At 39.0% G+C, this 26909-nt stretch overlaps 2 protein-coding genes across 21 annotated transcripts in view; one reads left to right on the forward strand and one right to left on the reverse strand.

Annotated features, from left to right (window-relative positions):
- Window positions 1-25519, forward strand: part of PDSS1 (decaprenyl diphosphate synthase subunit 1) — a 77365-nt gene extending 51846 nt beyond the window's left edge. For 3 of the 8 annotated variants that reach the window (XM_010590666.3, XM_064284937.1, XM_064284938.1), the window contains 4 exons: window positions 11806-11886; window positions 12024-12137; window positions 18856-18936; window positions 23941-25519. In XM_010590666.3, coding sequence (XP_010588968.3) covers window positions 11806-11886; window positions 12024-12137; window positions 18856-18936; window positions 23941-24081 — 417 coding nt within the window. In that variant the 3' untranslated portion in view covers window positions 24082-25519. Of the gene's footprint in view, window positions 1-11805; window positions 11887-12023; window positions 12138-17193; window positions 17306-18855; window positions 19392-23940 lie in introns of those variants that run through there. The other 5 variants (XM_064284931.1, XM_064284933.1, XM_064284936.1 and 2 more) reach the window with 5 other exon arrangements.
- Window positions 10037-26909, reverse strand: part of ABI1 (abl interactor 1) — a 141103-nt gene continuing 124230 nt past the window's right edge. For all 13 annotated transcript variants that reach the window (XM_010590662.3, XM_003410540.4, XM_023548855.2 and 10 more), the window contains one exon: window positions 10037-26416. In XM_010590662.3, the coding sequence (XP_010588964.1) occupies window positions 26241-26416 (176 nt within the window). In that variant the 3' untranslated portion in view covers window positions 10037-26240. The remainder of the gene's footprint in view (window positions 26417-26909) is intronic.

Consider the following 26909-nt stretch of genomic DNA (forward strand, 5'->3'; position numbering starts at 1 on the left):
GAATTATGTAGAACATGCTGGCCACAGTTGAGGTCAATTTTATCGTCTTATTGAAAGGACTAATTTTTTATTTCCAAGAAGTTACAAGTGGGATTTTCTTAAAAGAGACAAATAAAAATATGATAGACACTGGAATGCTAAATAAAATAATGACCTATTTAAAATGGGTACCATAAAGCCTGTTACATTAATTACACGTTGATAATCATACCATTGTCAGAAACTCCACAAAAATCAAGATATCTACCCTCACAAGGCAGACTAGTGTGTTAAGTGAAGCTTACTAACTTCAGACTGCAGTTCAGAAGCACTAACGAGTAGTGGAGTTGTTGGAATTGGAAACGCCAAGAGTTGCTGTCCACACGGGGTGGACATCGCACAGGGCCACGGGTACAGGAGAGCAGCACCATACTGGAACACAGGAGGGACTGATGCACTCAGTGTTAGAAGTATACTGTTCCCCTGGAAGGGTCTGTAGTAGACCGAAGTCATCAAGGAAAGGCTTAATTGTGGTCAGAATCCTTGAGAAGCCAGAGAAATATTCTTTTGTGAAGAGCACTTCATTCTTCCAAGAAGAGCAAGTAAACAAAGGGCACTGTCTTAGTCACCTAGTGCTGCTATAACAGAAATACGACAAGCAGATGGCTTTAACAAAGAGAAATTTACTTTCTCATAGTAAAGTAGGCTAAAAGTCCAAATTCAGGGCGTCAGCTCCAGGGGAAGGCTTTCTCTCTCTGTCAGCCTTCCCCTAGACTAGGAGCTTCTCTGCACAGGGACCTCAGGTCCAAAGGACACGCTCTGCTCCTGGCACTGCTTTCTTGGTGGTATGAGGTCTCCAACTCTCTGCTTGCTTCCCTTTCCTTTTATCTCTTGTGAGGTAAAAGGTGGTGCAGGCCACACCCCAGGGAAACTCCATTTACATGTGACTCTAGTAAAGGGTGTTACAATCCCACCCTAATCCTCTTTAACATAAAATTACAATCACAAAAGGGAAGACAACTAGCCAAATTGATACACATATTTTTAGGGGACATGATTCAATCCATGACAGGCACGTATATTAACATGGCTCTGCCCTTATTAAAAATGAAGTGTTTTATGCCATCCACTAGGAGGCATGCTGGCATTGTCTCAGAGCTACGTGCTTTCATGTGGGTGATTTATTCCTAAACTCCAGGGCGGTTAGAATAATAAAGTTATAGCATGAGCTCTCAGAATAAGTTTCTATATTTATAAGTCCCTATGGGTGGAAATATTCCAGAGATGTTATATTTTCAAATTTGCTATTTTTATGTACTCTTGGTATTTAAAATGCAAAGACATGTGGGCTGCAGAAGAACACATCACAAAGCAAATTAGAGACACCAAAAAGGGGAGTGATAAAATTTAATTTAAACATCAGAATTATTATAGAAGAACTAATGGGATTCTAAGATGTTACAGGAATTTGAAGGAAATTTAGTAGCCTATTTTTCATTCTACTGTTGTTTCTGGTGACAGCATAAATTGTTAATCTTAGTTCTTATTAAAAGATGCCATTTCTAAAGCCTCCCCCCTTTTTTTAACCACCCATTTTATTTTTTCTTTTATCGTAGTAAATATATAGGGGACAAAACATTTGCCATTTCAGCCATCTTCACATTGCAGTTCAGTGACATTAAATGTGTGCCTCATGTTCAGCAATCACCATTCCTGAATTTTTCCATCACGCTTAATAGAAGCTCAGTGTCCACTAAGCGTAGTACACGTTGTGTTTTCAGTAGAGATAACATTAAAATCTAAAGTATTGCCTAGGGGGATTATTTTGTGACTGTGGTTGATATTAAAATATAATTAATTTTATCAAAAGATGATTGACTACTTATACACATAATAAAAAAATAATAGTCATGCAAAATTCATGCTGTAGCTTACCAATGAAAGCTGTGACTCGATCCCCAGAAAATGTGATGGGAATAGGGCCCAAGTGGTCAAGTAGCCTGTCCAATGTTATTCCTCCAGACAGTGGCTGAACTAGGACTTGAACCCAAAACTGGGTATGGTCATCCAGCGGTCAGTTGCTTTTCCCTTGATTTTTTTTCTGTATTTCTGGTCTCTCGAGGGCTGAATGTGGTCTGCGTTGTCTTCCTGTTACATTATTCTCAAAGCTACATAGTCCCACAACTTTTCTTACCACAACAATAGCACAAAATTTTGTTTTTCGGGTAAATATTAGCAGAGCATTCTTATTTGTTGTTGTTACAATAGTTTAATCTGCAGACCTTAATCATATTTTGGTCTGTTAGAACAAAAGAAAAAATTTTTTCTGGTCCAGGATCCAATCCAGGATCTCATGTTGCATTTAGTTGTCATGAATTGTTAAGTCTCCTTTAATCTGCAATAGTTTCTCAGTCTGTCTTATATTACCTTGATATTTTGAAGAGTACAGGCCAGTTCTGCTGTTGAGTCTCTCGAGCTGGGTTTGTGTGATGTTTCTCAAGATTAGATTCGGGTTGTGAATTTTTGGCCAGAACAGAAGTGATGCTGTCTTCTTAGTGCAGCACATTAGGACGCATGATGTCTGTTGATCCCGCTACCGGTAACGTTCACTTTGAGCACCTGACGGTGGTGTCTGCCAGGTTTCTCCACTTTAAAGTTTACTGTTTTTCCTTTTGAAATAAGTATTTGGGGGTGAGATATTTTGAGATTATGTAAATATCCGGTGTCTCATTAAATTCTCATCATTTATCATTTGTTCTTTCCTCAGCCAGTTATTACTATGGTGGTAGCAAAATGACAGTGTTTTCTAATTCTCTCATTCCTTCTGCGTCTTCTTCTACAACAGAGTTGGTACACTATTGTAAAAACGTTCTCATCTGTACAGACTTTTGGATTCTTATTCAGTGAGTTATAATCCTTTGTTACCATTTATTTTAATGTTTGGCTGTCCTACATTTGGCCGTTCGAGTGGGCCCTTTAACCTGGCCTCTGCATCCTTTTGACATATCCCTGTCATTCCATCAGTACTTCCTTAATTTCTAGCGTGAGATGTTCCAGGCTTCTTTTGTCCTTCCCAGTCCTAGAATCCACTATTTCTCCAATGAGCCCTGGTTCCTTTTAGTGGAGAGTGGTATTTAAAAACCAAGATCTGCACACTGCTTGTCATCACTTCTAGACCTCCTTAAAGGACAGAGCTATATGTTTATAATTTCTCTACATGTATGTATTTCTTTCTGTATACATCTTTATTAAAAACCATGAGGTATCATCTGATAGCTCCAAATCCAATCTAATCCCGTAGGATTCATGTTTTATTCTAGCATTCTGTCTTTCTGTATTTGTAACTCCCTTCCCCAACAGTGAGAAACCTGACTCCCATTCTTCACAATATATTTATTTGCTCAAATCCAGAATACACATTTTAAAAAAAGCCCCATTGCCATCGAGTCAGTTCTAACTTATAGCAAGCCTATAGGACGACAGAACTGCCCCATCAGGTTTCCAAGGCTGTAATCTTTACAGAAGCAGACTGCCACATCTTTTTCCTGTGGAGCTGCTGGTGGGTTCGAACCACTAACCTTTTGATTAGCAGCCAAGCGCTTAAACACCGCACCACCAGAACTTTTAGAATACACATAGGAGTATTCAACATTGCAAACTCATTTCTGTGAAAAACAAACTTTTATATTTATAAATACTTGTTTAGAGTTGCTTTTGTCTTTAGCCTGAATATAGTCAAGATACTGTGTTCAAAAGTTACCTTTCTACCTCTTTTAGTGTGGTTATGTTATTATTTGAAATACGAGGTTCATTTTTTTTTTATTAACTTTTATTGAGCTTCAAGTGAACGTTTACAAATCAAGTCAGTTTGTCATATATAAGTTAACATACATCTTACTCCTTACTCCCACTTGCTCTCCCCCTAATGAGTCAGCCCTTCCAGTCTCTCCTTTCATGAAAACTTTGGCAGCCTCCAACTCTCTCTATCCTCCCATCCCCACTCCAGACAGGAGATGCCAACACAGTCTCAAGTGTCCACCTGATATAATTAGCCCTCTCTTCATCAGCATCTCTCTCCTACCCACTGTCCAGTCCCTTTCATGTCTGATGAATTGTCTTCGGGGATGGTTCCCGTCCTGTGCCAACAGAAGGTTTGGGGACCATGACCGCCGGGATTCCTCTAGTCACATCCAGACCATTAAGTATGGTCTTTTTATGAGAGTTTGGGGTCTGCATCCCACTGATCTCCTGCTCCCTCAGGGGTTCTCTGTTGTGCTCCCTGTCAGGGCAGTCATCGATTGTGGCCGGGCACCAACTAGTTCTTCTGCTCTCAGGATAATGTAGGTCTCTGGTTCATGTGGCCCTCTCTGTCTCTTGAGCTCTTAGTTGTCGTGTGACCTTGGTGTTCTTCATTCTCCTTTGCTCCCGGTGGGCTGAGACCAATTGATGCATCTTAGATGGCTGCTTGTTAGCTTTTAAGACCCCAGATGCCACATTTCAAAGTGGGATGCAGAATGTTTTCATAATAGAATTATTTTGCCAATTGACTTAGAAGTCCCCTTAAACCATGGTTCCCAAACCCCCGCCCTTGCTCCGCTGACCTTTGAAGTATTCAGTTTATCCCGGAAACTTCTTTGCTTTTGGTCCAGTCCAGTTGAGCTGACCTTCCATGTATTGAGTGTTGTCCTTCACTTCACCTAAAGCAGTTCTTTTCAGCGAATTAATCAGTAAAAAACCCTCTCTCTCCCTCCCTCCCTCCCCCCCCTCGTAATCACAAAAGTATGTGTTCTTCTCAGTTTATACTGTTTCTCAAGATCTTATAATAGTGGTCTTATACAATATTTGTCCTTTTGCCTCTGACTAATTTCACTCAGCATAATGCCTTCCAGGTTCCTCCATGTTATGAAATGTTTCACAGATTCGTCACTGTTCTTTATCGATGCGTAGTATTCCATTGTGTGAATATACCACAATTTATTTACCCATTCATCCGTTGATGGACACCTTGGTTGCTTCCAGCTTTTTGCTATTTTAAACAGAGCTGCAATAAACATGGGTGTGCATATATCTGTTCGTGTGAAGGCTCTTATTTCTCTAGGGTATATTCCGAGGAGTGGGATTTCTGGGTTGTATGGTACTTCTATTTCGAACTGTTTAAGATAACGCCAGATAGATTTTATGGTAGTTCTATTTCGAACTGTTTAAGATAACGCCAGATGGATTTCAAAAGTGGTTGTACCATTTTACATTCCCACCAGCAGTGTATAACAGTTCCAATCTCTCCGCAGCCTCTCCAACATTTATTATTTTGTATTTTTTGGATTAATGCCAGCCTTGTTGGAGTGAGATGGAATCTCATCGTAGTTTTAATCTGCATTTCTCTAATGGCTAATGATCGAGAGGATTTTCTCATGTATCTGTTAGCTGCCTGAATATCTTCTTTAGTGAAGTGCGTGTTCATATCCTTTGCCCACTTCTTGATTGGGTTGTTTGTCTTTTTGTGGTTGACTTTTGACAGAATCATATAGATTTTAGAGATCAGGCGCTGGTCGGAGATGTCATAGCTGAAAATTCTTTCCCAGTCTGTAGGTGGTCTTTTTACTCTTTTGGTGAAGTCTTTAGATGAGCATAGGTATTTGATTTTTAGGAGCTCCCAGTTATCTGGTTTCTCTTCGTCGTTTTTGGTAATGTTTTGTATTCTGTTTATGCCTTGTATTAGGGCTCCTAAGGTTGTCCCAATTTTTTCTTCCATGATCTTTATCGTTTTAGTCTTTATGTTTAGGTCTTTGATCCACTTGGAGTTAGTTTTTGTGCTTGGTGTGAGGTATGGGTCCTGCTTCATTTTTTTGCAAATGGATATCCAGTTATGCCAGCACCATTTGTTAAAAAGACTATCTTTTCCCCAATTATTGACGCTGGGCCTTTGTCAAATATCAGCTGCTCATATGTGGATGGATTTATATCTGGGTTCTCAATTCTGTTCCATTCGTCTATGTCCCTGTTGTTGTACCAGTACCAGGCTGTTTTGACTACTGTGGCTGTATAATAGCTTCTGAAATCAGGTAGAGTGAGGCCTCCCACTTTCTTCTTCTTTTTCAGTAATGCTTTGCTTATCCGAGGCTTCTTTCCCTTCCATATGAAATTGGTGATTTGCTTCTCTATCACCTTAAAAAATGACATTGGAATTTGGATCGGAAGTGCATTGTATGTATAGATGGCTTTTGGTAGAATAGACATTTTTACTATGTTAAGTCTTCCTATCCATGAGCAAGGTATGTTTTTCCACTTACTATGTCCTTGTTAATTTCTTGTCGTAGAGCTTTGTAGTTTTCTTTGTACAGGTCTTTTACATCCTTGGTAAGATTTATTCCTAAGTATTTTATCTTCTTGGGGGCTACTGTGAATGGTATTGATTTGGTTATTTCCTCTTCGATGTTCTTTTTGTTGATGTAGAGGAATCCAAGTGATTTTTGTACGTTTATTTTATAACCTGAGACTCTGCCAAACTCTTCTATTAGTTTCAGTAGTTTTCTGGAGGATTCCTTAGGGTTTTCTGTGTATAAGATCATGTCATCTGCAAGTAGAGATAATTTTACTTCCTCCTTGCCAATCCGGATGCCTTTTATTTCTTTGTCTAGCTTAATTGCCCTGGCTAGGACTTCTAGCACGATGTTGAATAAGAGCGGTGATAAAGGGCATCCTTGTCTGGTTCCCGTTCTCAAGGGAAATGCTTTCAGGTTCTCTCCATTTAGAATAATGTTGGCTGTTGGCTTTGCATAGATGCCCTTTATTATGTTGAGGAATTTTCCTTCAATTCCTATTTTGGTGAGAGTTTTTATCATAAATGGGTGTTGGACTTTGTCAAATGCCTTTTCTGCATCAATTGATAAGGTCATGTGGTTTTTGTCTTTTGTTTTATTTATGTGGTGGATTACATTAATGGTTTTTCTGATATTAAACCAGCCTTGCATACCTGGTATAAATCCCACTTGATCGTGGTGAATTATTTTTTTGATATGTTGTTGAATTCTATTGGCTAGAATTTTGTTGAGGATTTTTGCATCTATGTCCATGAGGGATATAGGTCTGTAATTTTCTTTTTTTGTGATGTCTTTACTTGGTTTTGGTATCAGGGAGATGGTGGCTTCATAGAATGAGTTGGGTAGTATTCCGTCCTTTTCTATGCTTTGAAATACCTTTAGTAGTAGTGGGGTTAACTCTTTTCTGAAAGTTTGGTAGAACTCTGCAGTGAAGCCATCCGGGCCAGGGCTTTTTTTTGTTGGGAGTTTTTTGATTACCGTTTCAATCTCTTTTTTTGTTATGGGTCTATTTAGTTGTTCTACTTCTGAATGTGTTAGTTTAGGTAGGTAGTGTTTTTCCAGGAATTCATCCATTTCTTCTAGGTTTGCAAATTTGTTAGAGTACAATTTTTCGTAATAATCTGATATGATTCTTTTAATTTCAGTTGGTTCTGTTGTGATGTGGTCCTTCTCGTTTCTTATTCGGGTTATTTGTTTCCTTTCCTGTATTTCTTTAGTCAGTCTAGCCAATGGTTTATCAATTTTGTTAATTTTTTCAAAGAACCAGCTTTTGGCTTTGTTAATTCTTTCAATTGTTTTTCTGTTCTCTAATTCATTTAGTTCAGCTCTAATTTTTATTATTTGTTTTCTTCTGGTGCCTGATGGATTCTTTTGTTGCTCACTTTCTATTTGTTCAAGTTGTAAGGACAGTTCTCCGATTTTGGCTCTTTCTTCTTTTTGTATGTGTGCATTTATCGATATAAATTGGCCTCTGAGCACTGCTTTTGCTGTGTCCCAGAGGTTTTGATAGGAAGTATTTTCATTCTTGTTGCATTCTATGAATTTCCTTATTCCCTCTTTGATGTTTTCTATCACCCAGTCTTTTTTCAGGAGGGTATTGTTCAGTTTCCAAGTATTTGATTTCTTTTCCCTAGTTTTTCTGTTATTGATTTCTAGTTTTATTGCCTTGTGGTCTGAGAAGATGCTTTGTAACATTTCGATGTTTTGGATTCTGCAAAGGTTTGTTTTATGACCTAGTATGTGGTCTATTCTAGAGAATGTTCCATGTGCGCTAGAAAAAAAAGTATACCTTGCAGCAGTTGGGTGGAGAGTTCTGTATAAGTCAGTGAGGTCAAGTTGGTTGATTGTTGTAATTAGGTCTTCCGTGTCTCTATTGAGCTTCTTATTGGATGTCCTGTCCTTCTCCGAAAGTGGTGTGTTGAAGTCTCCTATTATAATTGTGGAGGTGTCTATCTCACTTTTCAGTTGTTAAAATTTGATTTATGATGAAATACGAGGTTCATTTTTATTCTCTCTCAGGGGTTCCCTTGCATTCTTAACTGATTTTTTTTACTTGGTTTCAGAGTTTTGTGAGGAATTTTCCCCCCACCTTCTTTCTTAAAACAAAAAGTAGTATACCATACTACTTTTTTTTTTTCCTTTGTACCTTGTTTTCTTAACAATATGTTACAGAAATCACTCCATTTTGGCTTATAGACTCTTCCTTACTTTTTAAACAGTTGCATTATATTCCACTATGTGAACAGGCCATGAGTTTATTCAGCATTTAGGCATGGACATTTAGGTTTCCGATATTTTACAATTACAAACAGTGCTACAGTGACTAACCTTGTGCAAATGTATTTTTATATTTGTCGGGGTATACCCTCAGGGTAAACGTGAAAGGTGGTTTTCTTAGACATTACCGATTTTCCTTCCATGAGGATTGTGTCAACATGCTTTTCCACCAGCAGTTGATGAGAAGGTTTCCCCACAGACTTCCTTTTCTGTCAGTTTGATAGTTGAGAATGGTATTGCAAGGGACTTTTACTTTGCATCTCTTTTCATGAAGATGAACATCTTTTCATACGTTTACGGCCATTTTTATATATTTTTTGTGAATTTTCTGTTCATGTCTTTGCCCATTTTTCTATTGGATGTTTGGTCTTTTCTCCTTCAGTTTTTAAGAGTTTCTTATATAGTAAGAACATTAGCTCTTTATCTGTAATATTATGTTGCATATACTATCCCAACATTTTCAGCTGGTTTTTGACAACAACTTCTTTTATATTATTTTACATAATGTTGATACTCCAATAATCTCTCTTCATAAATGAGACTGCCATACATATACGCACACACATCAGAATGTATCTCTTATAGTGGCACAAGCACACACTTTGAGGCCAGAAATATTTGAAAAATATCAAGTGCTTTGCCCTTGGCAGTAGTCCCTAAGCTTTTTGAGACATGACTCTTGAGAATCTGATTAAAGATAGAGACATTCCCCAGAAGGCGGCACAGACGCACAACATGGCCTGGCGGCGGCATCTATTCAAACAAAGCAGCTAGACAATCTCCACTTTCTTTTACAAATCACTTTGTACTCCATGCCCTTCCAGAAAGGATGTATGTAAGGCAGCCCTTCTCTGAAGCTGAGAACAGGCTGGGCTCGTCTGCTGTCAGTACACCTCCTTTCCATTTTTTAATGTTGTGTTGCATCTGATTTTTCTGGTTTCGATAGTTGTTTTATGTTTCCTTGCCAGAGATCCAAACATTCCTTACCTCGGCTGGGGGAGCAGGATCCTCTGGGGTGGTCTTTATACTGCAGTAGTTGAAGTCTGTGAAACATATGTGAGCAAGAAGTGGACATTGTGAACAGACCAGCTTTACAGTTACATGGCCATGTTACCTGACCTCTCTCCGCTTCCATTTTGTTGCTATTAGGAGCAGGATAGCAAAGTGATTGAGAGAGCAGTCTCTGGAGCCAAGATGTTAGGGTCAAAATTCTGATTGCAACATTTCCTGGCTGTGTAACAACAGTTGGTACCCTCTATGCCTCAGTTCCTATTTCATGAGTTAATATGTGACAATCCTCAGAATTGTGCCTGGCACATACTAAGTATTAAATTATTCTTAGTTATTATCATCATCATCCACAAAATAAATATTTATAGGATGTTTCAATGTTTAGCTAAAGTCATGTAAAGTGCCAATCACGTGCTCTGTAAATTTTAATTCCTATTCATTTAGCTTAGTTTTTTTTTTTTTTTTTTTTTAATTTTCTACTTCTCAGGAAGAAAGTTTCTATTTGTGTGGCCTTGCGTTGAGGAAACAGCATTCATCTGGCTTCAGAGAATTGCTTCAATTATCAATTATGTTGCCTATGAAAGGAATATCCTTCTCTTCTGAACTCAGTTCATTCCAGACTGCCCAAATCTTGCCATACTCACTTTTTTTTTTTAGCCAAGTTGATAGCTTCTTTCAGAGTTTCTAAATTGTCTCCCATGTGGTCCCACAGCGTCTTTAGTGTAGGAGAAGAGGACTACCTTGTTACAGCCCCATGGGTGAGTGCTGCTGGTGCTAAGGTCTTTGCTGTTCAAAGCAGTTATGAGTTATTTTTCAGTTAAGAAAGGGGTCACTTGACCTTTTTATCCTGGACTTTAAGGCCAAGCATTTCACAGTCACAGACTTCATTAAGTCGTCAAAGGGTTTCTCCTGGCTGAAGAAATTCTGTGATCTGGCTTTCAGAGGCGGAGGGACGCTGCCCTGGGCCCCAGGGGCTGAGGAGGAGGATTACTAAGAATAATAGCAAACAGACATTGAGTTCTAACCAGATGCCAGGCGCTCTGCTGAGGGCTTAAAGGCATCATCACGCTTATTCCCCACAACCCCATGAGCTACAAACTATTGATTACTTCTTTTACAGATGAGGAAACTGAAGCATAGAAAGATTAAATAACAAGCCAAGGTCAAATGGTATTTATAAGGGACAAAGTCCAACACTAGGGGCTAACCACTTTACCATACTGCCTGAGTAAAGTATGGCCGCTGACCAGAGAACTAGTGAGGTAGGATCCAGGGTCAGGGAACAGGGTTCTTTATCATCGATGATCCATTACTAAAAGGAGACAGTGAAGAGCTCCATCTGGCTTTCTCATTGAGAGTCAATATAAACATTTCCTCTTCAGTAGAACAGTGTGTCTATCTGCCCTCCCCCTGTGGTTTAATAGTCTTTGTTTTCTGTAAATGTGCTGGGTGGGCCTGCTTAGCATGCCTACCAGAGCAGTGGGAAATGCAATCAAGTGGCCAGTGCCAGCTGGTTTTTTGGAGTTTTAAAAAGAGACTTTTAGAAGTACTGTTTCTCCCCCACGGAAGTTTTTATACAATTATTTCTTGTGAGAAAAAATATGGAAACAGTAGAGCCAGTGAAGATCCTTCTGATAATGAAAGAATAATAACTATGTCTGAAGCATGAGGTTTGAGGCTATTACAGTCATACCAAGAAATAACTGCATTTTAGAAACACATGAAATCACCAAAAATTATTGAGAGAGGACTACAATGGGGGAAATGTAGATACGGCAACATGTGTACGGTTAGAGTAGATTACATATCCATCCCTAAAATGAGGATAAATCAATAGAAGTTATTGAAGTCAACAATTGGGCTGGTCTGCTGAGTGCCAGAAGCCAGTATTTTACATATCAGGGTCCGAATCTTTTGCACCTCAAAGAGATTTGCTTAGCATATTACCTGTAGAACTAGTCTAGCTGTAGTTTAGTTTTTCCTAAGCATGGGAAAGACTGCTTACTATCTTGAGGGGGTGTTCTTAGAATTTAAGAAAACCATCTAAGAATGATTTGTTTCATTCATGTTTGATCTTCTGATAGTAATATCTGATTATACACCATCTAGCTTCCCTACCTCTTACTTAAGGGATTCCTGCTGTGTGAATCCTTCCATCCTGGGGCTTATGACCTTGTTTCTGCCTTCCAGCAGTTTATATCAGAATTCTCTGTTTCAGGTCTCTGTTTTAGGATGCCCTGACCCAGTGGTGCATGAGATTGCCTATCAATACGGAAAGAATGTAGGAATAGCTTTTCAGGTTGGTATGCTTATTTATAAGAACGTTGTCAGCACAGCCAGCATTGTCCCCTGGACTGAAATCCTCAGGGCGGGGGAAGGGTGGCAGTGATGCTGGGATGGTGCTGCTTTTTACATTCCTTTTTTACCTTTTGCTAGCTAATAGATGACGTATTAGACTTCACCTCGTGTTCTCACCAGATGGGCAAACCAACATCAACTGACCTGAAGCTCGGGTTAGCCACTGGCCCTGTCTTATTTGCTTGTCAGCAGGTAGGTTTTACAAACTCACCTGATACACTGTCATGTAGCCCTACAGAACCTAAGTCTCCAAGGCACAGCATGATGGGAAGGTAAAAGCAGTCAAAGAAGAGACTGCAGACCTGGGTTTGATCCTGGCTCTGTGACCAAGATGTTAGGGGAAGTCATTTCACCTTTCTAAGCCTGTTTCCTTATCTGTAAAATAAGAACCTTCCTCCCAGGACTATTGTGAGGATATACTGAGATAATATGCAAGAAATACTTTGTAAATTGTATGCATTTGAAGTCCTGTGATTATTTCCATATACTTTTGACACTGGCAAGGTGAGTGGTTTCTACATTTTGAGTGTAGGCAGAGGCTTTTGGGTATGCCTCAGAGCCCCTTAGAAAGGCACGGGAAGCATCAGGGGCATTTGAGCATAAGAGATTCTCAGCAATTCTCTGTTCTAGACTATCTGCTGCTCTGAGAGAGGCCTCAGAGAGCCCCATCTCCTCAAAATGGCAAAAAGTCAGTGGAATGCACTACTACAATCACATAGTTCCTTCTGTCTCCAGCTTCATATTCTCCCTAGTACGGATGGAAGGCCTGGGAAGCTTTATAGACCGCAGTGACTTACAGAGCAGACATTTTCACAGCCTGCCCTGGACCACGGCCGCACTGTTCTTGGCTGTGCCAAATGTTAGGTGAAATACACGGACATCGGCTGGCACCTGGGACACCTTTTTAGTAGATTTTCATCTTAATAGTATTTAATTTGTTATTTAGCAGAGCTATAGAAGATGTTCATCACCACGCCATGAAATTAAAAACAAGCTGTTTGTTCGAAAATTTTACTTTTACTCTTTCAGAGATGCCGCCTCTGTTCTTTCTCAGAATTTACAGACATTAAGTCTTGTCTTCCATAGAACTTTTATAATCAGTGATTCCATTTTGACATTATAGAAAGCAGTATAGTTTCTGATTCCAGAGAGGAGAGATCATCCTTTGTTTTCTAGGAGACCCAGAGCCAGGATGATTCTTCCTCGGTGAGGCTGATTGTTGAGGGGGCGGGGGGGGTTACCTTAGGCAACAGGCTAGGGCACGGCAGTCAGGTGCGGAATAAAGGCTGTGGGTGAGGATTCTGGAACACCGTGGAAACATCAGTCTTCAATATTACTGGGCTCCAACCTCTCAAAATTTTGAGGCAGAGGTGAGAGGTGAAATGTATGCTATAGGTGGGTCCTTTCTCACACTGAGACTGACTGGGAAACTGGTTTTGTAGGGCTGGCTCACCAACCCAAAACTCATATTAGTAAGTGTGCCCGTGCTGACAAAAACTAATAAAATCCCCTTTCATACATTAAGACACAAGTGAGAAACCTTTGCCTATTTTATCATTACCCACAAAAATGCAAAGCATTCATGAGCCACGTAAAGGTAAAGGCATGTTTGAGATTAGAGAAATTAGTCACTGCTACCATCTCTGCAACTACAAACATTAATCTCCTACTCAGGCCCTGGTTAATACATGAAAGTAACACATCAGAGTGATGGACTGAGCATGCCGAAATGTACTGATTTGTCAGTAATCTACAGGAGACTCGAAAATGCTGGTAAAGGGGAGGAAAAAAAACAAGGAAAAGGAAGTCAGAGGCTACAGAGCCCCAAACCACTGTTGTTTGTCTTACCGGGAAATCCCAGAGTCACGAGGCACCATACTCACTTCTACCAGACAGCACTTTTCTCATCTGCCCATGAGACAGTGGGAAAAGGAGTTAAAAAGGCACACTGCAGCCTCAGAAAAGGGAACACAGAATGAGACTGAGCAGGAAGTGACTCTTGACACTGGACATGACTTGCTTCATAAGCAGACTGGTTTTTCTGTCTTGTGGTGCTTGAGCCAGAAGTCAGTCAAATATGTATTTATTAGTTTTCGGGTTTTTGTTTTTGTTTTTTCTTTTTCAAATAAAACAACAAGTTTAAGCTCAGTTATGCATTATACTGTCAAGAAAGGGATTCTTAGCACGAAATTTGTCAAAAGATTTAAGGGGGTAAAACAAGTTCCAAAAATAATATTTAATGAAAATGCATTACCTTTATGATTTACAAAGGATTCTTTTATACATTATTTCTGATCTCACGACCACTCTTTGTGGTGCTTATCATTATGTCACATCCATTTCACAAGTAAAGAACTGATGGTCAAACCCAACCAAAATTAAACATCAGTAAATGGCATGCAGGCAACTGAACACCTCAAGTCTTCTAAGACCGATACTCCTTTTACTTCCCCATGTAATGCTCTTCCCCCTGATGTTAGTGAAAGGGAGTACCTGTTGAGCTTTTATGATTACTCACTAGGTCTTCTCACAGAACAGATAACCAGTATGCCCTGGCACTGAAATTACATTGGTGACACTCAAAGGAAAGTCTGTGTGTCACCCCTTCAGTACTGTGAATAACCCATTTAGTGGAGCAGTGGAGTAGTTGTAAGATACTGATAATCCTTTTCCATAGGTAGGTGAGTTTGGTTTGCAGATTAGGTGAACAGTCTTTGAACTTCCCCATTTATAAGCACTGATGATGAGCCTCACTGGACCAGGACAAGCAACCTTGGGAAACCACTTTTCTTTTCATCTTGGCACAGTTGGTTGTCTTGAAATTAGAATTTGTTGGATCAGCACTTGACAACAGCTCCCTGTGCCTTCTAGCTAGTCCTTCACTGTGTAGCTCACTTTGGAATCTCACTGTTTTGAAATAGTTTGAAGGGGTTTCCTTGATGACAATTGGTATGGGGAACTTAAGAAAAGCTTCAGAATTTCTGGAGAGGTTCTGGTGATGACAATATACCTATTTTCTTTAAGACCAAAAACCTTGTGTTAAATCTTTAAAGAGTAAATTGTTTGGATTTTGAAACCTTCAGAAACAAAATGGAAGTGTTTTCCTCTTTGATGACACTATATTAGTGTTCAAATATTCCTTAAAAATTCTTTTCCTTTCATCTTCTGCTTCTCTTAATTGATAAGTCAAGAGACCTAAATATCATCCTGTAGCTGTGTTTCCAACTGCCATCACCAGCCCCTGCACCAGCTGCACAAGCTGTGCCTTGTGACTAATTGGTGCCTTACAGTTACCAAGTTTTTGCTGGGTAAGCCAACTCCAATTTCCTGGCTACCTTTTTCGTTTTGCTTATGGACAGGTTTCAAAGAGTTAGAACCTGATTGCATCACAGGTGGTTTTCATGCTCTTAAAACCAGAGTCCAGACAAACACAACTTTTCTGACCATTTCTCACTAAATGTGCAGGCAGGCATCATCTGTTCATCCTGTTATGTCTCCCCTTTCTTCTGCCACATATGCACACGGGCTGGGGGAGTGCCTAGGGGAAGCGCTGGATATTTGCATGTGAAAATCGCATGCATTACATGTTTCAGACGAGGAGATAGTTATACTCAATGCAAATATTTTTTTTCAAACTGGTTTCTCAGTACTTTTTATAGTAAAAAGCATCAGAGAAACCACACAGTCAGCATTTACCACACTTGGTGGTACTGCAGAAAAGGCTCATACACTATAAACAAGGTAATTTTACCAGCCACCCAGCAGCATAGTATTGTATTAACTTTGAGGATACAGCCTTCTAGAAATCCAATTTTAGAATGTGGCCTTAAGAAACTAAAACAAATGCCTAATTGATTTGACTTTTTACCACTAAAATTGATTGATTGGGGCTTTCCTGTTGTATTTCCTATAAAGCAAATTATTGGTTTTCATTTGAGAACTAACCAGCTGCTGGCTCTTCAAATTCTGTAAGCATGTTATTAGCAGCCTCTACATGTTTAAAACTTTGTTCTGACACATCATTTTGCTCTGAAAGGAACATTCTTGATTCCTCACCTACCATCATTCGGTGAGGTTTGTCTGTGTGTGCCCTCTTTTTTCTGCCAGGATTACTAGTATAGTGGAGATGGTTACCGGACAACAACTGATTTCAGCCTTCAGGCTCACTGCCAGGGAAAAACTGGCAACTCTCGGAAGCTCTGACGTATCCAAAACCAAACACATCATCTTACCTCTCTTATTCCACAGAACCATAGGCTGTTCCATCTAAAGGATTCCAGATCATGTAGTTCACTCCCTCATACGGATGAGGCAGCTAGGACTCGAGCAGTAAAGGCACTCACTCAGCTCTGGCAGCTGGTAACAAAACCAACACTAGAACTCAGATCTAGGAAAGTAACTCATTTGGTATCCTGGCTTCCTTATTTCCGTTCATGGTGACAGTTCTCCTTAATGGTTGCGAAGTATTGCAGAATATGCGTTTTATCTTCCTAATGCCTTTGTACCTGTTTTCTTTTTTCTATTATTGACTTCAGCTTAATTCTGGTCTTCCTTGTAACTTAACTACAGTAACCTAACTGGTATCTCTACCTCTAGCTCCTCTAACTCGATGGTTCTCAACTCTGACTAGACGTTAACAAAAACCAAACCAAACCCAGTGCCATCGAGTCGATTCCGACTCGTAGCGACCCTATAGGACAGAGTAGAACTGCCCCATAGTTTCTAAGGAGCACCTGGCGGATTCGAACTGCCGACCCTTTGGTTAGCAGCCAGCACTTAACCACTACACCACCAGGGTTTCCCCGACTACACATTAAAAAAAAAAAAAAAAAACCACATTAGAAGCACCTAAAAACCAACCCCACTGCCGTCGAGTCGATTTTGACTCACGGCAACCCTATGGGACAGGGTAGAACTGCCCCACAGAGTTTCCAGGGAGCACCTGGTGGATTCAAACTGCCAACCTCTTGGTGTTAGCAGCTGTAGCACTTAACCACTATACCACCAGGGTCTCCTAGAAACACCTGGGAGCTTTTAAAATCCTGATGTCCTGGCCAGACACTAAGCCAATCAGAATCTTTGGGAGCAGGACCCAGACTGTCATTTTTTAAACCTCCCTAGGTGATTCCAGTTTGCAGCCAGTGTTGAGAGCTACTGCCCTAATCCTTACTATGTGTTTACCCTCTGCTAAGAGAGTTCAATAGATTTCAAATGCCACTCAGTGCCTCATTTCTACCTTTATCCCTAGGCCAACTCATTGCCATCGAGTTGACTCTGACTCCTAGCGACCCTATACGACAGAGTAGAACTGCCCCACAGGGTTTTCAAGGCTGTAAATCTTCACAGAGACAGACTGCCACATCTTTCTTCCGTGGAGCAGCTGGTGGGTTCGAACCGCGATCTTTTGGTTAGCAGCCAAGCTCTTAGCCATTGCACCACCAGGGCTCCTTCATCCTAGGCCAGTGGTTCTCAAAATGTCCTCAGAAACCCATAGTATCAGCATCACCTGGGAACTTGTTAGAAATGCACACTGCTTTAAGGCAGTGACACATGAAAGAACACCTTGGTTCTGTGAGCCACTGCCAAAGCTGGGCCTTAAAGTTAGCAAGGACTCAAATATTTTAATTAAATTTATACAGTCAGGACATCAGATTCCAAGTTTATTACCTAAACAGCTGGGAAGTTACCATGACAGACTGGTTTCAGACAAGCCACTATCACAGCATTTATAATATTCAGTAGCACTGCTAGATCATATATTAATAGAATGCTGAGACATTACAGTAGCTTAAAGAGCACGGTCCTGTCAGTTTCCTTTTTTTAAAGTAGAAACTGAAGTCAAAAAGTTTAGAGAATCTTGGCCAAGGTCGTTAGCTACTTTATGGCACAGCCAGTTTAAGAAACCATAATTCTTCCATCATTTAGTCCTAATTTAACATTCGGCCTACATTCAGTTTTTACTCCTGATAGCTTCCTCAGTATTGGCCATGCAAACTGCTTTTTTAGCTTTGAATAAAACAACCTTCCTTTCTTAGGGATACTGATAGGAAAATCCAATTTGATTTTCTTCATTACCTGTGTGAAAATAGTTAACTACTTTTAAGGTTCGATTAAGACCTAAACTCTGTTATGCTTTCTTTAAACTGTCTAAAGTCTGTTTCTGATTTTGAAAGGTAAATATTTTCACATAAGGGAAAAATATGCCAATGCATTTGCTGATTATAGAACTTGTAATAGCTTTGTGACTAGGTGGAAATCAGTAATAATTACTAACTGCAGTAAAAAACATACTGAGCAAGATTTAGGGCCACCCTCAGGTTCTTCCTCAGAGTGAAACAGGTTATTTGGGGGTCAGAACACATGAATTTAGGTTAAGAGAACAACTCTGAAGCAAAATTGCCTGCGTTTAAATCCCTAGCCTTACCGCTTTCTAGCTTAAGACTTTGGGCAAATTATTTAACTTTTCTATGCATGTTTCCACATCTGTAAAATGGACACTGTTGTGAGATTAAAAAAGTGTTTTGAACAGTACCTGGCACTTCAGAAATGCTACACGTTACCTAAAAATGGAGTTACTTGATATACCAAACCCTTGCTCTGAAAGCTCATGCTAGCGATACTCTTTGCTCCCTTCCATTCTTACCCTGTAGTTGACTAGGATAGAAGAGAACATCAGCCCAAGCGGCAACAGCTGCCTGTGCCCTCTCTGTGAACCATCCCAATCCCAAGGCGGAGAAAATGGATGTCTAAGTTCAGCTTCCTTAACTGCCATAATTTACTGCTCCCCAAATCATCTAGACATTTAAGCCACTTTTTGGTTTTTACCCCCAAGTGTTATGGTAAACTACAAAGTAGCTTGAGAACATTTGATCATGCCAATAGTTAGTAAATTTTCTTTCTCTATGGTTAGTTCCCAGAAATGAATGCTATGATAATGAGACGGTTCAGTTTGCCAGGAGATGTGGACAGAGCTCGACAATATGTATTACAGGTAAGATTATTAAAAACAAGGGAAAAAAGGCAGCAAGGACAAGATGGCAAAGTCCTTTAACCAAACAAATAAGGTAACGTTAACTGAAAATTAAATGATAAACCAAGAAGGAACCAAATTTGGTCAACTCTTGATTTGACAAAAACTGAGAAGGAAAAATTCATATAACCTCATTTTTCTTCTAGAATATATCCGGAAGATTCTAATTTAACGGGTCTTGTGTACAGCTCAGGGATTAATAGTTTTAAAAATTAATTTTTTTAATTTAGATTTTAAAAGACACTAAGTGATTCTGCTGTGCAGCCAGGGTTGAGACCTGCTGCTTTGGCGCTCCTATTCCCCCAGTCTCCCAGACGTGCCTCCAACCTAATCCACGCGCTCATCCTTGCCACGGCTGGACTACTGGTCTTTCTTAGTTCATCCTATATAACTGCTGTAACAACAACAACAACAAAACCACGTACGGCATCCAATACATGTCTGATAGACTGCATTCCATAGGGTTGTCAAAGCTGTGACCTTTCAGAAGCAGATCCCCAGGCCTTTAATTCTGAGACACCTCTAAAACCCATTGCCGTCGAGTCAATTCCAACTCACAGCGACCCTACAGGACAGAGTAGAACTGCCCCATAGGGTTTCCAAGAAGTCGCCTGGTGTATTCGAACTGCCGACCTTTTGGTTAGCACTCAAACTCTTAACCACTGCGCCACCAGAGGCACCTCTGGGTAGATTCAAACTGCCAACCTTTTATTTGGTTACTAGTCAAACACTTAACCGTCTGCACCACCCAGGACACCTAACTGCTGTCAAGGTATGACTAAACAAATGGTAATTTTTTTTTTAAAACCAACACAGGCAAACGAAAGCGTACATTCACATTAAAGTTTTTCTTTACAGGGAGAACTGTTTAACCTTCAGGGGATGTAAACTTGCTTCAGATACAACGTCAGTGTTTAAAACATCCTCAACTTTTCTGTAGAAGCCAGATACTTTTTTGCATATTTACAGTTTTGGTGAGTCTTTATCTTTGGAAAGGAAACCCTGGTGGTGTAGTGGTTGAGAGCTATGGCACTAACCAGAACGTTGGCAGTTCAAATCCATCAGGCGCTCCTCTGAAACCCTATGGGGCAGTTCTCTGCCTGGCTATGAGTCGGATTCAACTCGACTGCAACAGGTTTTTTTTTTTTTTTTTCATCTTTTGAGAATGAGCTCTTTCCACAATTCAAATCCACAGTGAGCTGGAGCCAACAGATTTAATGAATGAAATGGAATGAATAAAAGTTTTCTAGTCATCAAGTATGGTTTGAATATATAATTAGTCTACTTGAAAGAATTCTAAATAATTACCTCAGATTTTTAGTATTTCTAAAAGCAAAACCCCTCAAAAGTTATGTATTTCTGTTTGACTGTACTGTTGAGCATCATAATTTGCTACAGGCTACCACCTCTTTGGAGGGTGGTTTGGCAGTAATATAAAAACTCAGCAGGAGAGGGGGCTGCAGCTGATAAAGAAATCCATATGGCTGGGAGGTCACAGAGAGGTTTTGGCTTAGGAAATAACAGTATTACTGAATGCTGCAGTGAGAAATGGGACTGAAAAGAGAGGAATTAACTGTAGCTCTCAGATAAAATAGTGAAGTTTCACCAAGCTTAGGCAGAAATATACTTAGAAAAAAATCCACAGGGATGTTCTCTAAACATGCTACGAAGGCCTCTAAAATCTAGCACCCTGTTCCCACACATCTCCCCTAAAAAAAAAACCTAGACCCTCATTAAATGTGAGTGGACAACCTCAGTTACTACACAGTTGATGAAAGCTTGCTGCATAAAAGAGTAAGAAAGACAAGATAAACTGAAATAATCAAATATAAATAGGTGGATTCAGAAAGATACTGTATAAAACAAGAATAATATGAAATACAGATAATAATATGAAAAACAATGACCAGGAAATTTTAAGTGACTATGAACAACTGACTCCATAGAAAGATTCCAAAATGTAAACAGACAAGCAAGAAGATGAAAAATGAGAGAAAACCTAAGTCAAAGAAAAAAGTGGTGATCTATAAAAGGAAAAAAATCGAAGTGGTTCAGTGTATAGCAAGCACACTAAATGTTAGAAGGCAGTGGAGTAAGGCCTTCCAAATGATGAAGGAACACTTTAAAGCTAGAATTCTATACTTAGTCAAACCATCCATTAAGTCTGAAGGCAAAAGAAGATAACTCACACAAAAAAAAAAATACCCAAACCTGCTGCCATCATGTCAATTCTGACGCATGTAGTGACCTTACAGGGCAGAGTAAAACTGCCCCATGGGGTTTCCAAGGAGCAGCTCAGTGGATTTGAACTGCCGACCTTTTGGTTAGCGGCCATAGCTTTTAAAACCACTGCACCACCAGGTCTCCTGTTGTCACACATAAGAGCTAAAAAGTTGACTTCCCAAACCCCAAACACCAAGAAAGACAAAAACATAGGGAACCAAAACCAGTGGAATGAGCCAGAGTCCAATGAAAAAACATCCTAGGGTGGCAGTTGTACAACAGACCTAGAAAGTAGTCAGTCCACGTAACAGATAGAATGATTAAGACACAGGAAGTAATAAAAATGTGGAGCACCTTTCCGAAAAAGGAAAAAGAAGAGGCAGTTACAGAGGTGGATCTGTACAGTGAGGCAGAGCAAGCTAAAGTGTGTCCCAGCTTGAGTGACCGGTAGATTGTAGACCATCCGAGCCTTTGGAGCATGATGTTAGGAATATTCGACTCTAAATGGCAGAGCGGCCACGTTGTAACCATGGAAATAAAGGAAATAAAATCATAGACTTGATTTGTTTCTGCAATAGAAATTTTTTACATCATGGAAATAATAAATACCTTATTAGTATTCAGCTTTTAGAAACAACCAACATAAAAACATAATTACAGAATAGAATGCAAATATTACCAATCCCTATGTATAGCGTAAAAGTATATGTAGAAAGAGGAAGGAGACATGAGCACTGGTCCCCTCATAAAACTGATGCTACAAGATGACAAAGGTAATCAAGAAAGGAACTAAAGACAGTGATGTAATGATCAAATTAGCAGGCACAGTATGAGTGGACTAAATCCTCATCTTAGCAGAAAGGCAATAGATAATAACTAAAACTGATAATCAAGAAATAGTATATGAACAACAAAAAGACAATTCAATTTAAAAAACGAGCAAAGGATATGAACAGACACTTGACCAAAGATGACATTCGAGCGGCTAACAGACACATGAGGAAATGCTCACTATCACTAACCATTAGAGCAATGAAAATCAAAACCACAATGAGATACCGTCTCGCCCCAACATGACTGGCAGAATCAAAAAAACACAAACTAACAAATGCTGGAGAGGCTTGCAGGGAGACTGGAACTCTTATGCACTGATGGTGGGAAAGCAAAACGATACAACCATTTTGGAAAATATGGCACTTCCTTGAAAAGCTAGAAATAGAAATACCATATGATCCAGCAATCCCACTCCTAGGACTATATCCTACAGAAATAAAAGCCGTCACATGAATAGACATGTGCGCGCTTAGGTTCACTGCAGCACTGTTCACAGTAGCAAAAAGATGGAAACAACCTAGATGCCTATCAACAGATGAATGATAAACTGATATATACATACAGTGGAACACTATGCAAGAGTAAACAACAATGATGAATCTGCAAATAAGTCAATCACAAAATGAAGAATACTGTATGAGACCACTACTATAAAAAATCCATGAAAACATTTACATACAAAAAGAAACAATCTTTGATGGTTACGAGGGAGGGAAGGGGGTAGGGCAGGGAACTCAACTGGTACAACATAGTTTGTAAAGAAAATGTTCTACAATCTACTTTGGCGAGCAGCATCTGGGGTCTTAAAAGCCTGTGAGCCGCCAACTGAGATACTCCATTGGTCTCACCCTGTCTAGAGCAAGGGAGAATGAAGAAACCCAAAGGCACAAGGGAAAGATGAGTCCAAAGGACTAATGGACCACAACTACCACAGTCTCCACCAGACCGAGTCCAGCACAACTAGTTGGTACCCGGCTACCACCACTGACTGCTCTGACAGGGATCACAATAGAGGGTCCCGGACAGAACTAGAGAAGAATGTAGAATAAAATTATAACTTACAAAAAAAGACCAGACATACTGGCTTGAGAGAGACTGGAGAAACCCTGCGACTATGGTCCCCGGACACCCTTTTAGCTCAGTAATGAAATCACTCCTGAGGTTCACCCTTCAGCCAAAGATTAGACAGCCCCATAAAACGAGACTAAATGGGCATGCCAGCCCAGGGGCAAAGACTAGAAGGCAGGAGAGGACAGGAGAACTGGTAATGGGGAACCTAAGATCGAGAAGGGGAGAGTGTTGACGTCATGGGTTTGGCAACCAATGTTATAATATGTATATTAATTGTTTCATGAGAAGCTAGTTTACTCTGTAAGCCTTCATCCAAAGTACAATAAATAAAAAAGAAATAGTATATTATATAAGCTAGGTGAAGAACCAAAACCTACGGGTAAAGCTTTGGAAGAGGGATGAACTGTTGATTTCTGTCATCAACGCTTATTTTCATTTTATTGTGTATACTCTTTATTTTTTTAAAGTGAAATTTTCGCTTTAGATATTTTCATTTAAAAATTGTGTACAGCTATTTTATGTATGTGGAACTTTTTAAAAACTAATACTTCAGTAAAAACTAAGAGAAAATAGATGGCTACTCAAAATTAACAAATTAGTTGTTTTGCATGCTAATAGAACAAAATTTGCTTCTATCTGAGAAAAGGGCCTAAAAGAAATAAGCAGAGGAGGCTGGAATCATGAATTAGAGAGCAAACATTAGAAACATAGTTGGGCTCTTCCCTTTCTGTTTCCCACTCATCTCATCTGATCTCACAAGTACGTTGTAATTTATTATAGCGGAACGTAAAAGCTGCTCCAGTCAATGACATGCGTCTGTTTCGTTCTTACCCGCAGAGTGATGGTGTGCAACAGACAACCTACCTCGCCCAGCGCTACTGCCATGAAGCAGTAAGAGAGATCAGTAAACTTCGACCATCCCCAGAAAGAGATGCCCTCATTCAACTTTCAGAAATTGTACTCACAAGAGATAAATGACAACTCTTTCTGTTCTTTCTGGCAGCTATTTTACCAGACTGTGCCTAAAGAATTTTGTCAAATACACTTTGTTTGCTTCACGTGCAGATAACCAAAAATCATTTTAAAAAATCGTTTCAACCGTACTGGTTGGCAGTTTTGTTTTTTTTTTTTAAATTGGCAAAGTTTTTCAGAAAACTTTTTAAACTAAATTATATTGAAGAAAGCCATAACTATGTAATTAAACTGTCTGAATCTGTCATTCTCATCCCGTAAATTCTAATCGAGGTATCATGGTGGTTATATGTGGTATTGTTTACAGTGTTGATATCCACATGTCAAGCCATTACACAAATAAACAATCAATGTTGAAATTCGGATGGTTTGTCTTGTTTCACCTTTACTGACAAGGTAAAGGGAGCCCAGGAGTGAAGGTCAGGGAATTGTGAAGTCTACAGTTAAGTCCACATTAGTTAGATTTTTAACAGTATCCAAAATTTATATAGGAGAATGGTTTATTACAAAAGACTGTGTATAAAATTTAGACAACAGTTATATACAAATTAAGAAAACATTCCACTTGAAAAATGAAAAGCAGAAGGTAACTAGCTGATAGCTAAAGATACTGAAATCGTGTTTAAAATTAACAAAAGTACAATGCATATGAAACAGTCACATTGGTTTGGTAGCAATCATGGTCTTTAATTTTCAGAAATAAATGTTTTCCACTATTCTTAACCATTCACTGTGCTGTTAGAAGTCTGTATTGCCCAGTACATAACCGTAGTTTGAAATCCAAACAAACCGTCAATACACAGAAACCCAGACTTGAGTGCTCTAATGCCCTAAAGCAATATAGAATCATACACAAGGTAAGAGAAAATACCCTCTAACCCTCCCGTAAATTAAGAGGAGACACACGAAGTGCATGTGTTGCATTTCAATTATGTCAAGAGACAATACTAATCTGTTGGTTAAGTATATTCCTGTTCACTGATTAATGACTCACCTTCTTTGCCAACTATTTTATTTTAAAATCTTTATATTGCTACTGCCAGATAAAGGGTTCGATAGTGCCTATTCAAAAATTAATTGCATCCACTTTTACAAAAGTAATATGTAAAAGATACTTATAATTTCCTTTCATTGAACCAATATACAAGAGTCTGCTGTAAAACTAAAGGATTGATCTTAACAATCCTTAAGAATTTTACCTAAAGAATAAATGTGCACATTATGACACATTTTCTTAGCTTTGAAAAAGTTACTTTAGAAAAGGAATTCAGTAAACTGACTTGTAAATAACCATCTCTGATTTCAAATCTGCAATGATCAGTCACATTGCTGTCGGGACAGATTGAGATAAGGCTAAATTTTTTCTTAAGTCAATATATTGAGAAAATATAACCGTAATTCTCCAATAAATCAGCATCTTTTTTTTTTTTTTTTTTAAAGCAAACCAATGAAGGAAAGGACAAAGACCTTTGGTTCACTTATGTATTTATGAATAAAAAAAATTGATAATGCAAATTCACTCATTAAAAAACTCAGGTACAAATTACACCATTACAGATCACCCTTTTTGTCTGTTTTGTTTCACATGGAGACCTTAGAGACTCAATTCGTTTCAAGAGCCTTAAAGTATGAATGCTCCAGGTAAACAGTACACAAATTGGAAGCATCTTAGATTTTTTAAAAGTATATTTCAGTACATAAATTTGTATGCATGCTTTAAACAAACAGTATAGCTCAAGAATGAGAGAATTTAAACAAAAAATATGACCAGCACCAGCATTTAAATTTTCTGATTTTTAATATTAGTCTGACAGTGTTAGTAACCATGCTGCACTGAAAGATATAACGGTACAATCTGAATCATGATTTAAATATTATACCCCACTTCCCCAGACGATTAGGCTGGTCATAAAGTTAACAATGTCTGAGTAAATACGTAGGCATAACCAGTTACGGACAGCTTCCTGTATATAAACTGCTGTTCAGCAATACACAAACTGTCGCAAAGATTTATGCTTACAGGTAGACATTCAATTATACCGATAAAACAGCATGACCTGAAAACAGGGGCACATTTTAAAACATAATTAAGACAATTCTGTTAACCGCAATAGTCCCACAGTATGACTGAGTAATAATGAGAATCTACTTTAAAAGCAAAAACTTTAATCAGTATAGTGCATGATTGATTCAACATAGTTCCCAGGGAACAGACCAGTCACTCGATTGCAGACTCCTTCATACCAGCCATCATCATTCTTCTTTATGACATAAATGATTGCACCCTCCATAAACGATAACTCGTCATCCTTGTCTTTTGTATAATCATATATTGCAACAACTATGGAGAAAAGAGTTGAAATACATCAGTGCATGATATCCAAAATTTACCTGAATTTTATGATTTAATGGCAATTAAACCCATAAGTACAGTAAAACCATTTTTATGAAGATTCTTCATTCCTGTATCTGTAAATGTAGGTGGGTCAGTGGCCAACCACGTGCCTGTCACTGGCTTGATCTTAGGGCCAAATTAGCAATTCAGTAAGATTAAATTTAACAGCTTCTACAAACCTCTTTAGAAAAGATCTCTGAATTTTGGGATTTATTAGCTGTTTCAATTCATTCAAGTATCTACTAAGTGCCTACCATAAGCAAAGCACCATTTTTCAAAATAACTACTGGGCAAAGCTGCATAACCAATAAACCAGACAACCGAAGCTCTGATCTGAAAAGACACATATATTGGGAAATAACTATCATCCTACTCAAATTCAAGTAAAATATTCATGTAATTTATGAGGATATACCCAGTTTGTCCGTTTAAAGGGGGA

The sequence above is a fragment of the Loxodonta africana genome, chromosome 4, assembly GCF_030014295.1.
Source record: "Loxodonta africana isolate mLoxAfr1 chromosome 4, mLoxAfr1.hap2, whole genome shotgun sequence".
In the NCBI taxonomy this organism is placed as follows: domain Eukaryota; kingdom Metazoa; phylum Chordata; class Mammalia; order Proboscidea; family Elephantidae; genus Loxodonta; species Loxodonta africana.